The sequence below is a fragment of the Pantherophis guttatus genome, chromosome 6 (genome assembly GCF_059756535.1).
Source record: "Pantherophis guttatus breed Tessera chromosome 6, ASM5975653v1, whole genome shotgun sequence".
NCBI lineage: Eukaryota > Metazoa > Chordata > Lepidosauria > Squamata > Colubridae > Pantherophis > Pantherophis guttatus.
In genome coordinates, this window is record NC_142068.1 from 18,544,220 (window position 1) to 18,559,833 (window position 15,614).

A 15,614-nucleotide genomic window follows, 5' to 3' on the forward strand; every position below is an offset into this window, starting at 1 on the left:
TTGCAGTGTTCCAATATCTCAGGGGCTGCCACAAAGAAGAGGAGTCAAGCTATTCTCCAAAGCACCTAAGGGTAGGATAAGAAGCAATCGGTGGAAACTAATCAAGGAGAGAAGCAACTTAGAACTAAGGAGAAATTTCCTGACAGTTAGAACAGTTATTCAGTGGAACAACTTGCCTCTAGAAGTTGTGAATGCTCCAACACTGGAAATTTTTAAGAAGAGATTAGACAACCATTTGTCTGAATGGAAGGTCCCTTCCAACTCTGTTTTTCTATATTCTAAGTTTTCTAAAGGTCCCACAGAAAGATGGGGAAAAACACAGAGAAGCTATGAGGATAACTATGTGATATCATTGTCATGTAGCTGTCCTGTTAACTATGGATGAGCATAGCCTACCATGGGAGTAAATGCTTATAGAGAAATCTTCTGAGAAATTATTTTTTCTGCCATTATATTGATTCTGTCTAGATTTTTGGAATTGCTCATCATTTTTCTCTTCACAGGTAAAGGGGAAGAGTCCTACCCTGATCTACTAGCTTTGGTTATTGCAGTGATTGTAACTATCATAGTTGCTTTGGGAGTGAAAAACTCAGTAGGACTGAACAATGTGTTGAATGTGATCAATTTGGCTGTGTGGATCTTCATCATGATTGCAGGATTTACCTATGTGAATGGAGAATACTGGTCTGAGGGGCAGTTCCTGCCATTTGGATGGTCAGGGGTGAGTGAACATTTTATGACAAATCGATAGAAGGAAAATTGGGAAATGGTGATAGAGCTCTCAACCTTGGTAACTTTAATTCATGTGGACTTCAGTTCCAAGAATTCTACAGCCAATTGCTCTATGTCAGAGGTCTTCAAACTTGGCAGCTTTAAGACTTGTGGACTTCAACTCCCAGAATTCTCCAGCCAGCATAGCATTCTGGGAGTTGAAGTCCACAAGTCTTAAAGCTGCCAAGTTTGAAGACCTCTGCTCTATGTAGTTGACAGTATATTATCAATGGTTTTGATTAAATGAAAATCTATAACCCACTTAAGCAGACTTTGCTACAAAACTCATGGCTATCCTCCATTCTTCATTAGAAAGATCCATAAAAACTGGTGTCCTTTTGAGATGTTAATGTAAAGTTACGTGGATTGTCTGAATTTGGAACCTAAGTAGAATTCTTATTGGCTAGCATATCAGTGAGAGACAAGCAGAAAATTCCAGGTATAGGGAAAGAGTAGGAAATTGAAAAGACATCCCTCATGATAGCATAGCAAATTCATCTATTATTTTTGTCCAGAAAACTGTGAGCATATAGAATAGAATTCTTTATTGGCTAAGTGTGATTAGACACACAAGGAATTTGTCTCCGGTGCATAAGCTCTCAGTATAAAATACAATAGTGATAGATCATTATCATAATCAGCAGTGGGTTTCACATATACTTACCACCGCTTTGCTATGCGCGTGCACACTCACTTCGTGTGTGCGCCTTCTGCGCCCAGCCTTCTGCATATGCGCTTGCTCATGCCAGCGCCTTCTGTGCATACGGCCGGCCTTGAAACATGCCTAAAAAGGATAGCATTACGTCCGGGCAAGTGGGCAGGCCACCCTCAGTCGCCGCTACCAGTTTGCCCAAACCGGCTGAATACCATCTCTGATCCTAATCATTGTAAAATACATTTATCATAAAAGATAGATACAACCAGAGGTGGGTTTCAGCAGGTTCTGACCAGTTCTAGAGAATCGGTAGCAGACATTTTGAGTAGTTTGGAGAACCGGTAAATACCAACTCTGACTGGCCCCACCCCCATCTATTCTCTGCCTCCCGAGTCCCAGCTGATCGGGAGGAAATGGGGTTTTTGCAGTAATCTTCCCCTGGAGTGGGGAAGGAATGGAGATTTTACATATCCTTCCCCTGCCAGGCCCACCAAGCCACGCCCATCAAGCCATGCCACGTCCACCAAGCCACACCCACAGAACCAATTGTAAAAAATTTTGAAACCCACCACTGGATACAACACTTAGTGAAAGTCATGGATACTAAATAAGCAATCAACATAAATTATACTAGGATACTAAGTAAACAGTATCAATTGTAAGATATAGCATTTGTGAAATGACTGAGATTCAAAGGAGCCTTTTATTTTTATCCACCAAATGACACATGTTAGACTTTGTTTATTATTATAAGAAAGCATAATAATTCAAATTATACAGATGACAATGTAGAACAGATTGCAAATTTGTATTTACAAAAATAAGAAAAAATAACCTTTATACTATTAACTGAATAAAATACACTAAATATGCAAATTGCGCATAAATATGTTCAGCATCCTCATGACAACAATAACAAGTTTTAGGATAGGTGTTTATTTAAAAGAACAAAGCAGAACAAATCATGTTTTGAAAATTTATATAATGGGAGAATTAATGAACATAGGTGTCATTCACCCTGACCACATTTAGATAACAAATATTCTTATTAGAGTCTGAATTGCCCAATAATAACAATAAATTACTTTAAAAAGCAATTCCTCCAAAATTAGACTGCTGAAGGGTTTGGGGTACACTAGAAAGTGGCTTATTTGTCATTCAGCTTATATCCCATTCCTTTTTCTAAATATAAAGGCCTAAGCCATCACAGAATTTTGTAGCTGAACTTGGATTTGTACTAGAATGTCCTAAGACAGTGATGGCTAACCTTTTTGCTGTCATGTGCTAAAAGTGGGAGGAGCCCAGGGGGATCACGTGTGTGAGTGCCCACACCCATAATTCAATGCGCCCCACCCCCCATGCATGCACACGTGACCCCCCTGTGCGACCCCCACTTTTGGCATATGATGGCATGGTGGGCCCGGTAGGCCCGTTTTTTGCCCTCCCCAGGCTCCAGAGGCTTTCTTGGAGCCTGCAGAGGGGGAAAACGGCTTTCCCAACCCCCTGGAGGCCCTCTGGAGGCTGGAAATGGCCATTTCCCGACTTCCAGTGGGCCCAGAAGGCCCGAAAATCAGATGGCTGGTCTGTGCATGCGTGCTGCAGCTGAGCCAGGGCAACGCTCGCGTGCCCACAGATATGGCTTCACATGCCACCTGTGGCACGCGTGCCATAGGTTCACCATCACGGTCCTAAGGTGTCCTAGGATGAACTGCAAAATTTGCCTTCTCATCTTATAACTATACACCTTTAGCCTGTCAATATTTTGACAGAGGCAATATTTTACAAAACATAATCCAAATCATGCCTGTTTCCATGTCCACAGAGCCTCTCTTCCACCTATTTATTTCAATTTTGTTGTTTCAATGAAATATAAAAATAGTGGTGTTCAATTCACCTTTTTGGACTCAAAAGCCACTATGCTTGAGTCTGTATTGTATGCCCAATGCCCTGAAGGACCCAGAGGTGGTATTCAGCCAGTTCATGCGAACTGCTGATGGAGATCGCGGGTGGGCCTGGCCACCTGCCCTGGCGCTATGCTGTCCTATTTAGGTACGTTTTTGAGGCTGGGCGCATGTGCAGAAGATGCGCGAGCGAGCAAAGCGCATGTGTGGAAGGCACATGCACGCACAAAGTGAGCGTGCACACACCGGGCAAACCGGTGGTAAGAATATTGGAAACCCACCGCTGGAAGGACCATTTGAGTCCAAAACACAGTGGGCTGTGGAATAATAATTACATTCATTTCAATTGCAGGTAGATTTTCCAAATCGTTAGTTAGATTTTATGTTGTTGTGCTGTTCATCCCTCCATGGGGATTCAGTTAACAGTTGCAGCATCCCATGTGCCTTCAGAATATTCTCTGGAGAGACGGGTGCTTCGGAGATTAAAATGCTTTCTTCTATCAGTAGGAGTCAGTGAGGTCCCCAACCCTAATATATTTCACAGCATTGCTAGTAAGACCGTAATTGATTTTCAGAGATTGCTTGGACTGTAGAACCTACCAACCTTGGTTAATACATCCAGAGTTTGGGGATGATAGGAATTTGTTTGTGTACAGGTAGTCCTCGACATACGACCACAATTGAGCCCAAAATCTCTGTTGCTAAGGGAAACATTTGCTAAGTAGGTTTTGTCCTATTTTATGGCCTTTCTTGCCACAGTTGTTAAGTGAATATTGCAGTTGTTATAACATGGTTGTTAAGTGAATCTGGCTTCTCCATTGACTTTGCTTGTTAGAAGGTTACAAAAGGTGATCACATGACCCCAGGACACCGCTACAGTCATAACTATGAGGCAGTTGCCAAGCATCTGAATTTTGATCATGTGACCATGAGGATGCTGCCATGGTCGTAAGTATGAAAAACGGTCATAAGTCACTTTTTTCAGTGCCATTCTAACAGACACTAAATGAACTTTTGCAAGTCGAGGATTATCTGTATTCAGTAAATGTATAGGTTGGCCAAGTCCATCACAATTCTGAGCATTGGACAATATAAACCAGGGGTGTCAAACTCGATTTCATTGAAGGCCACATCAGAGTTGTGTTTGACTTCGGGGGGGACCAGGGGGGCATAGCCAGCTCGATGTCACTCATGCTGGGGTCATCTGTGGCAGCCCGAGCGCTCTGCCAGTGAAAACGTGCTCCTGAGCTCCAGTTTTGGCTGTGATGGCCTCCTGCAACCTTTTGCCAGCAAAAATGGAGCAATCCTCCAGAGCTTCCTTTTCACTGGCAGAGGCACTGCAGGCCGGTCCTTCGGTGTTTCCAGGGCAGCCCTGTGGGCCAGATCTAAGTACCTCGCGGGCTGGATCCGGCCCACGGATCTTGAGTTTGACACCCCCGATATAAACCACTCCAAACAATGCAACAAAAACAATACAAAAAGCAGATGTCTGGGGAAATGATACAACTTCTAACAAACATCCCACAAGGAATCTATTACCCCTCATAACCCCAAAGCCCTCCCAGGTGGGGCAACAGGGCAGCTATACAAAGCTTGGGGTATGGTAAGGAAATATCATTCAAAGAGACAGGGATTATGGAAGAGAAGGTCCACCCTTTGAGTGCTATCAGATGACTGTATTTAATGTATGGGGCCTGGAGCAAGGTGACTCTGTCAGTTTGTAAAGGCTGAGCAAAACTACAAAAGATAGATGATCCCTGAGGTAACTAGAGCCTTGATAGTACAGTGGTCTAAGCACCCTTTTATTAACACAGCTGCCTGCAATTACTTGCTGGTTCGAATCTCTCCAAGGCTCATGGTTGACTCAGCCTTCCATCCTTTCTAAGGTAGGTGAAATGAGGACCCAGTTTGTGGGGGCAATAAGCTGACTTTGTATAAATATACAAAAGTATGAAGGCTATTGCTTAACGCATTGTAAGCCGCCCTGAGTCTCCGGAGAAGGGCGGCATATAAATCAAATTAAAAAAACAAAACAAAACAAAAAACTAGGCCCCATGCCATAAAGGGCCTTGTACAGGGGTGGGTTCTACTTACTTTTACTATCGGTTCGCAACGGGATCGCTTTTGCGCATGCGCAGATTGCCGATGATGACATCCGGGGCAGTGGGCGGGGCCTCCTGCCGGTTTTACTACCGGTTCTTGCCGAACCGGGTCCGAACCGGGGGCAACCCACCACTGGCCTTGTATGTGATAACCACTTTGAATTACTCTTGGAAATTTATTGGTAACCATACAAGCCATGAAGCAGAAGTGTAAGAGGGGTATATTGTGGCATGCTTAGAATTTGCAATAATCCAAATGCAAGATGACCATAAATGGGTGTAATTGAAATACAGGTAGTCCTTGACTTATGACTGGTTGCTTTAGCAACCGTTCAAAGTTACGACAAACTCCCAGAAAGTTACTTATGCCCTGGATTTGAAGTTCCAATGGCCGTGCCCCAGTTAGTCACGTGACTACATTTGAACGCTTGGCAAATGACGCACATTTCGTACCCATTTACAGAGCTGGGATTTACCATTTTTTTGTTGGCAACTGGCATTCACTTCCAGTTTCTTGCAAAAAAACCATCCCGTAACGAACAACAGGTTCCCTTAATGATCACAGTGTTTACTTTCCAATCACCATGTTCACTTAAAAACCACCACAAAAAACCCGTAAAATCAGACAGTCATTGGGCAACCTGTTTAAATATCATAACTTACAGCAGTAATTGCGCACCCAATCATGGTCGTAGATCAAGGACTACTTACATGAGATGTCTATGAAGATTCTCAGTCGTCCAGGTCATGGTTGTCCCAAAGGTGCTTTTTCAAGAGGCAGCTGGACTTTCTTTCTTTTTCTTTGAAGATGTTTCACTTTTCATCCAAGAAGCTTCTTCAGCTCTGACTGGATGGTGGGGAATGGAAGGATTTATGAACTCATTATGATAATAAATCCTTCCATTCCCCACTATCCAGTAAGAGCTGAAGCAGCTTCTTGGATGAGAAGTGAAACATCTTCAAAGAAAAACCAGAAAGTCCAGTTGCCTCTTGAAAAAGCACTACCTATACTAGATGAATTTGTGCAAAACCTTTCCTGGCCACAGCTGCCCTGTGGTGCTGCTGAAGCAGGAGCTAGGAGCCGAAAAGACTCCCAATTTGTACACCAATGTATAAGGGGAAAATGCTGCCATTTAGGACTAAAGTTGGAACATCTTCAGACCTGAATGGTCCAAATACAGCCACTTGGCTTTGTCAAGGTTGAGCTTCAGCCTATTCCAACTTCCAACAGCCTTCAGTCATCAGGACAAGACCTTGGCAAGAGCAGATGTTTTGAACCAAGGAAGTAATTGATGCTTGAAGACAGTAGGAGGAAGGGGGGGGAATGGATCTTACAGGCTTTAATTTATAATTAGTTAATATTTCAAGAACAACCACATATAATAGAGGGAAACAAAATAGAACCGATGTCATAACAAAATAGGCTAGGTCACTCCCATATATAAATACAAAGATCCTAATTTTCATCAAGTTCCACATTTTCCTAGATCAGGGGTCTGCAACCTTAAATACTCAAAGAGCCATTTGGACCTGTTTCCCACAGAAAAGAAAACACCGGGAGCCACAAAACCCTGACTATTTCTTGAGCGGCCACAAAACTAGCATATATAGTTGGATTAAACATTCTGTTTTCTTCTGAAATTTTCTTTTCTTGGATTTATCCATGGTTGGCCTACCGGGGGTTGAAAAACTCAATAAATCACGTGCCGGTGGGTGTCACACATTGACGGTTGTGATGCATATTTTGAGTGACAGGGAGTCACAGCAGAGGGTGAAAGAGCCACATGCGGCTCCAGAGCTGCAGGTTGCTGACCCTGTCCTAGATTATTGCCTTCTAATTCTCCAATTTTTCTCCAGACGAGGTGCCTCTCCCTGTGATGCAAAGCAAAAGGCCTGAGGCAAAAGAGCTCATTTATGAGAGAGAATGACCTTTCTGTTTCAAATTAGTTGCTCAGAATTTGAATTTTCAAGGTTAGGCTGATCTCCCTCCTTTATCTAGATTGGCAGGTTTAGATTAGATTAATTCTTTCCGGTCTGGAATTCCCTGACTCTCTCTCACACACACCCCTCAGCTCCTCAACACTTCTCAATGTTTTCCTTTCCTTTCCTTTCTGTTATGTACAGAAACATGCTTCTCTTTTACTGCTCATTTTCAAATTAACCCTCCCGTTATGCTCCTGCCTGAATTTCATTCAGGTAAACCCAAAAGACAACACTTCTTTCCTAAATTGTCAAAATGGAAAGCGCTCCAAAGGGAATTACTCAGGAGGGTGATATTAGCAATTCATAAAACATAATTATCTTGCTCTCTGAAGAGATGGGGACTTAACAAACTAATTAAGCAATGCATGATTCACTGCATAGCACCAAAAGGCAGATGACTTGCTCATTGAAACCAACAGTGATGCAAGCAAAAATCAGGCTTGATAGGAACGGTTGTCTAATAAAACCATACCAAGGTCTCCTCTTATTATAAAATCACCCTGGCTTATGCACAGAAAATGGGTCAAATTCTCTTTAGCACCCTCCCATATTTTCCTCCTGCGCATGCCCAAGATGGCGGATCTTGCCTGAGACACTCTCGGAGGATGGTGTGATCCTGGCGATTTTCGGAGGTTCCTGGGGCCAAAATGTCCACCCTGGCCCCCAGTCCTAACAAAGGGGTCTTCTTCCTGGCCTATTGAGGGGTTTTTCGCCCTCCAGGACATCGGGGCGAGGAAGAAACGGCCATTTGAAGGCGCCGTGGGGTGACAGCGGTAGCGGCTTGACTGGCGGCACTTTTCTCTCCCTCCGGCATGGGCCGGCGGCGGCGACTCTGCAGTGACGGTGGCAGTGGTGATACAGTGGCTCCCCTGGATCCCTGGCTTCTCTGGGGCTTTTTAAGGCTCCTGGGGACTCTGGAGTATGGTGGGAGCCCTAGTGGAAGCGGCGTCAGCATTGGCAATGGCCGCGGGGGTGTCAGTTGCCACTGGACGATGGTGGAGGCGAGGGGGCGGCAGCCAGCTGCTACCGAGGATGACGGCTGCTGGCTTCTATTCTGGAATAGGCTGGACCTGTTAGGGGGTGGCTCATTTTCTGCTGGCCCATTTTCCTGCAGGAATCCGGAGGCCCCGTTTGAGACTGGGGCTGCAGACTGGGGATATGAAATGACCAAATGCTGGAAGACCCAGGGAATGGGAGAGGTTGGAGGACGGCCGAGGGTTGGTCTTAGGGCTGCCTCGGGCCATTCCCCCCTCCCTCCCCTTTGTTGGCCTGTGTAGGCCTTATCATGGTCACCACCCCAGCCGCCTTCTGCCTTGCAAGCCATCTCCTTTCGTCTCCTTCCGTGTATCATCCACTCCCCCGGGTTTGCTATTCTGCCTTCTGGACTGGCTCTATTCCACCTGTGCCCTTGATTGTGTGGAGAATGGACAGATATGATGTGGGCTCTGAGGGAGTCCGGTTTTCGACTGCCGTTTCCCTACCAGAGAGGACAGACTATGGAATCTCTCCATAGCCAACTCCATCTTGGCTAGCCATCGTGAGAGGATGGCCTGGAGGGGCACCCTCTGAGTTTTGTCGAAATGGCACGAGACTTCTCCCACTGTCGTGAGAGGACAGTGGAGTCCAGTTTTACCCACGTCTTGAGTTTGCTGCCTCTCCGTTTCCAGGATGTCTTAGACTACTGTATGGAACCCTGGCCAGATGACATTTCCACCTTTTCCAGTTTTTTGGATGCACTCGGCCGCCGAACTTCTTGCGCTGCGAGACTCCCCCCTCTCGCAGGTCTGGCCCTCCACATTATCGAGGGCCTACCTTGATGACAGGCTTTGGAACCCAGAGAGGTGGAATGCAGCGAAGAGGGGGTTGAGAGGTTTTTTACATAAATTTTTAGCTAAACTTTTAAGGGGCTCCAGGGAGGAGGAGGGCCGGATTAGAATTAGGGCTGTGGGTGTGGGGGATAACCCACCTAGGAGAGGGCCAGGTCTGGTTGCGAGGCGCAGCATGGAGGTGGGGGTTAGGGGGTTGAGGAGGGGGTTAGAGCTTATCCAGATGATGTTTTTGCCATCAGTACTGTGGATGGGAGGGGCAGGCATGGCGGGAGCAGGGGTCCATATCGTGTTGCGGGAGCGCACACTCGCTGTCTTCAAGCGGTGGTGCGCTCCGGCCCCCAATGCTCTACTCATTCCCCAGGTTGCACAGATCCTCAGGGCCCGGGCCTTCGGCTGATGTTGTGCAACGCCAGGTCTGTTGTAAATAAAGCCCCCCTCATCTGTGATCTTGTTCAGGAGGGGGGAAGCGGACCTGACGGGTATTACGGAGACCTGGTTGGGCCAGGAAGGGGGGGTCCCCCTCATTGAAATGTGCCCACCAGGTTTCTGTGTATTCCATCAGCCGAGGTCACAAGGGAGGGGCAGGGGGGTGATGGTTGTCATTAAAGAAGGTCTTAGGCCAAGGGAGGCCACTGTTCCTCAGACTGCCGGATGTGAGTCCCTCCTTGTGAAGTAGGGTCATGGGGTACAGATGGGTTTGCTGATCACGTACCTGGCTCCCTGCCACGTGGCAGCAGCCCTGCCCGAGCTACTCAACGTTGTCGCCGCGGTGGCAGTTGACACCCCCAGGCTTATGGTCATGGGGGATTTTAACTTGCCATCTGTGGGTGAGACATCTGAGGTGGCTCAGGAGTTCATGGCTTCCATGATGGCTATGGACCTGACCCAACTAATTCATGGCCCTACCCACACGGGGGGAAACACGCTGAACTTGCTTTTTGTCTCTGGACAGTGGTTGAGTGATCTCGAGATAGGGGATATAGTCACCGAGCCCTTGTCATGGTCGGATCACTCTCTCCTTCACCTTGACCTTCAAACCGCTGCACCTCACCACAGGGAGGCGGAGCCGGTAAGATGGTTCCGCCCCAGGCACCTGATGGAGCCTGACAGGTTCCAATTGGAGCTTGGGCCATTCCCTGAGGCTCTGGCTCACGCCTCGACTGGAGACCTAGTGGCTGCCTGGGATAGAGCGGCCGCTGGAGCTTTGGATCGGGTCGTGCCTTTGCGGCCTCTGACCCGGCGCCGGTCTCACTTGGCCCCTTGGTTTACTGAGGAGCTGAGGGAGATGAAGCACCGAAAAAGATGACTGGAGAGCAGTTGGAGGGCCAGTCTTTCTGAATCCGACCAAACACTGGTAAGATCTCATATTAAGAATTACCTAGTGGCGATAAAAGCAGCAAAGTGTAATTATTTTGCTGCTCTTATTGCATCATCAGAGAACCGCCCGGCCACCCTGTTTAGGGTGACCCGCTCCTTGCTCCACCAGGGAGTGCGGGAGGACCCCTTGGAGGGTAGAGCTGAGGACTTTGTACAGTATGTGCATGACAAAATCACTCAGATTCGGGAAGGCCTGGACTCCGACTGGGTAGTTTCAGGGGGGATGACTGAGGCAGGTCTTGAGAATGTTATCTGGGATGAGTTTGATCCTGTGACTCCTGATGACGTGGACTGGGTAGACTGAACGCAACCACATGTTTGTTGGACCCGTGTCCCTCCTGGTTAGTGCTGGCTTCTCGGGAGATGATGCGAGACTGGCTCCAGGGGATTATAAATGCTTCATTGAGTGAGGGTGACTTCCCCACCATCTTGAAAGAGGTGGTGGTGAGGCCTCTCCTCAAGAAGCCTTCCCTGGACCCGGTAGTGTTGTCTAATTACCGTCCGGTCTCCAACCTTCGCTTTGTGGTGAAGGTTGTTGAGAGTGTGGTTGCGCGACAGCTCCCCCAGCACCTGGATTAAACGGATCCATTCCAGTCAGACTTCAGGCCTGAGTACAGTACGAAAACGGCATGGGTCACGTTGGTTGATGATCTCTGGAGGGCTTGGGACAGAGGTTGCTCCTCTGTCCTGGTCCTATTAGATCTCACAGCGGCTTTTGATACCATCAACCATGGTATCATGCTACACTGGTTGGAAGAGTTAGGGGTGGGGGGCACTGTGTTGCAGTGGTTCTCTTCCTTTCTCTCCGACCGGTTGCAGTCTGTGTTGGCGGGGGGGCAGAGGTCGACCCCGAGGCGCCTCATATGTGGGATGCCACAAGTGTCGGTCCTCATGCCCTCGTCACTTCCCACCTGGACTACTGCAACGCTCTCTACATGGGGCTCCCCTTGAGGAGCACCCGGAGGCTCCAACTGGCGCAGAGTGCAGCCGCGCGGGTGGTTATGGGAGCGACATGGCGTTCCCATGTAACACCTCTCCTGTGCGAGCTGCACTGGCTCCCAGTGGTCTTCCGTGTGTGCTTCAAGGTCTTGGTTACCACCTTTAGAGCGCTCCATGGCTTAGGACCTGATTATCTACGGGACCGCCTGCTGCCACCAGTAGCCTCCCACCGGCCGGTACACTCTCATAGAGAGGGGCTCCTCCGGGTGCCATCGGCCAAACAATGTCGACTGGCGGCCCCCAGGGGGAGAGCCTTCTCTGTGGGGGCACTTACTATCTGGAATGAGCTCCCCCCAGAGATATGGAGGATCCCGGATCTACACACCTTCCACTGCGCTCTCAAGGCCTTTTTATTCCATCAGGCTGGCCTGGCCTAATTTTTCCCTTTTTTCCCTTTTTAAAACGCAAATTTTAATTCGTTCTTAATTTATTGGGGTGTTTTAAATCTGTCTTTGGCCAAATTGTTTAATTCGGTTTAATTCAGTTTTAAATTTTGTATTTATGTGTTTTTATCCTGTGGCTGTTCACCACCCTGAGTCCTTCGGGAGTAGGGCAGTATATAAATCAAATAAACAAACATAAACAAACATATCTTCCTATTAGTTTCCAAGAGATTATCTCCAATCAGCTTGACATTCATGATAGAATGAAGAAAGGGTGGGATTAATCTTTTTATGTATTTATTTATTTTACTATGTCCAATGATTCACTCTATGTAAGAGTGAAATTAACTCCCACACCAACATTTGCCTTGTAAAATTCACTCCCCCTACGTGATGTAGGGAGGGGAAAATAAATATTTACTCCAGTTGGTCCACAGGTTGTTGGCAGAGTTAAAGTTACAATGCTGCGGCAACTTTTTCAAAACAAAACTTAGGCTAGGAGTAGAGGTTAGGGAGAGATGTAGCATCTACCAGTGTAGAAATGAGTTCATTTCTGGCCATTTTTGGCTGGCATAGAGGACAACAGGAGCAGTTGCCCAATATGGATATGAAACCCTATTTCAGATGAACTAGATACTGCTCATGTTGGAGCTAAAAGTGGACAGCCATGGATTTTCTCCTAGAGCCCATTTTTTATGCCTTTGGAAACAGAGCTCTGGAGGGAGAGAAGGTAACAGGTAATCCTTGATTTACAACAGTTCATTTAGTGACCTTTCGAAATGGCACTGAAAAAAAGTGACTAATTACCATTTTTCACTCTTACAACCATTATAGCATCCCCATTTTGATCATGTGATCAAAAGTCAGACCCTTAGCAACTGACTCGTATTTATGACGGTTGCAATGTCCTGGGGACATGTGATCACCTTTTGACAAGCAAAGTCCATGGAAAAGTCAGATTCATTTAACAACCGGGTTACTAACTTAACAACTGCAGTGATTCGCTTAAGAACTGTGGCAAGAAAGGTTGTAAAATGATGCAAAACTTACTTAACAAATGTCTCACTTAACAATATAAATTTTGGGCTCAATTGTGGTCGTAAGTCCGCTTTGCTTTTTCGGCTGTCACTTTACAGCCAGAGAATGAACAAAATGCATCCCTTTAAAGTGGGTGAGATCCTAACAGATTTGATTTGGCTACTTGTGAGTAAGAGAAGAGAAGTGGGGTCCAGAATGCTTTAGATTCTGCCTAATGCTGCTAGGTTGATGCTTACGGATAAACTTTGTTTACTGATTGCTTCATGCAGCACCATTCAAAGTTATGATAGTGCTGAAAAAATGGCTTTGCAAGGAAGGGATGCATTTGTGACCTTTGCAGCATCTTTCTCTCTCAGTCACATGTTTGCCATTACTGTCAATATGTGTTGTCCTGTGCCTGACCATTTTTTTTGTTGTTGTTCTGTCCCTCCACCTCACAGAGTGGAAAGATTGGAGAGAAAAGGATTACAAGAGAGTAAACAGACACACAATGGAGAATACACATTGAGAGTAATGCAGTAGCACAGCTGTTTGTCTATCATATTTGGGCTTACTCCAGTGGTGGAATTCACCGGTTGTAACAACCGGTTCACTTTGCGTGCCCTCCGGGGCCAGAAATGGGCCCGTTTCCAGACTTCTGGTACTTCTGGTAGGCCCATTTTTCACCCTCCTGGAGGCTCCAGGAAAGCCTCTGGAGCCTGGGGAGGGTGAAAACGGCTTCTGGAGGCTGGAAACAAGCCCACTTCCAGTAGGCCCATTTTTTGCCCTCCCAGAGCCTCCGCGCGCATCCTGCACTTACCTAGCATCCAAAACGGGCCACGTGGAGACTCCTGGGAGGGGTAGGGTGGGATGGGCAGGGTTAGCCAGACCTTGGAACAACCAGTTCGCCGAACCAGATTTAAATTAGCATCCGGTTCGCCCAAATCAGTCTGAACCGGCTGAATCCCACCCCTGGCTTACTCTCTTGTAATCTCTTCCTCGCTGATGAATGTACATTACAATTCTCTTAGTAATTAAGCAAACGCTGGGGTAAATGTTCCAAAGGGTGGGTGAAGAAACTAAAATATAATTGTAAACATAGTTGAGTTTATATGATTTTCCAGTTAGCAACCATCCCACTTAGTGATCAAGTTGCCAGTCTCAATTGTGATTGCCAAATAAAAACTACCTGTACTTCAAGTTGAATCCCATGACTTTTTTTTAAATCAAAAAGCAAACTGAATTTGTAGCCTATGTAAACACACTTTAATGCTTTCTCCTATATTCTTTCCCAGTGAAAAATCCTCATTCTAATGTTGTAGTCATCCTGGTATGATTATTAGACTTATCGTTAAGTTCACCCTGGCACCGAATCTTAATTTCTGCTGCAGTTGCTTAAAAATATGCACCCCTAACTTTGGAACTTTAAATAGTCAGTAGCCTGATGCCAAATTCATTTTCTTTGCTATAGAACTGCACTTCTGCTGGCAAACTGGGAGCGGTTACTGAAGTACAGTATGTTCTTAATTTAAAAATTCCTAGTTTGCAAGATTTTACATTTGATTTGCCTATGGTTTCATCTAGTTCCATGCAGTTCAACTATTCCATTATTTTTTTTAAAGGGAATAAGAGAAAAGCAGTAAATGAAGCCATTCTACTCGACCCAGGAAAATTTATGAAAGAATGCAACAAGGGGGGGCTACATTGATTCACAGAGAGTGCAGGAAGGAAACTTTTATAGATAGAAGAGAATATTTTTAGCTCAGGGTTGAACTGCGGGGTCCTTAGTGCTCTCTGAGCTTGGTTAGCACTGATGGTGCTGATGTTGTTACCTAGTTTGGTAATGAGACGCCTGCAAGAAAACAACGAAGATCAGAGAGCACCAAGGACCCCAAAGAAAACGTTTAACTAAAGACACAACAAACTTTAACCATCATCATATAGCATTAATGAGCAACATTATAAAAATATCTTGCAGGTACTACAAGGGGCAGCCACTTGTTTTTATGCCTTCATTGGTTTCGACATCATTGCTACTACAGGAGAAGAAGCCAAGAGTCCCAATACATCTATCCCATATGCCATCACTGCTTCCTTGGTCACATGCCTCGTGGCATATGTATCTGTAAGTAATGGATTTCTGGGTGAAATTTCTCAATGGAATTTTCTGCTTTGCAGGAGAGAAAAGGTGCATGTGACAGCTGTTTCCACACAAAAAAAAACCCTGATTCAAATATTTCTCAGTTCAGCACTGCACTAGGAAGTTAATTTTCCCAACCAGGTAACCAGGACACACTGGGTTACAGCTCCCGCAATTCCCAACTAGCATCACAATAATTTATATCTCCAAGGGAAAAGAAATCAGAATTATTGGCTTTTCTTAAAGTAGTGGACAATCACTTAAACACAAGTGTTGCCGCCAAAAAAAAGCTAATACAATCCTTGGTTGTATAAACAGAGGCATAGAATCAAAATCACGTGAAGTATTAGTACCGCTTTATAAAGCCTTATAAAACCAGCTGGAATTCTGCTGTACGAATATGGGGATAATCCCTTAGAGCTGTGATGGTGAACCTATGGCATGCATGCCACAGGTG

General features: G+C 45.9%; 1 protein-coding gene across 1 annotated transcript in view; it reads left to right on the top strand.

Moving 5' to 3' along the window:
* Positions 1–15,614, top strand: part of SLC7A14 (solute carrier family 7 member 14) — a 72,542-nt gene that overhangs the window by 42,417 nt on the left and 14,511 nt on the right. The window contains exons 4-5 of the mRNA XM_087872070.1: positions 504–721; positions 14,996–15,142. Coding sequence (XP_087728196.1) covers positions 504–721; positions 14,996–15,142 — 365 coding nt within the window. The remainder of the gene's footprint in view (positions 1–503; positions 722–14,995; positions 15,143–15,614) is intronic.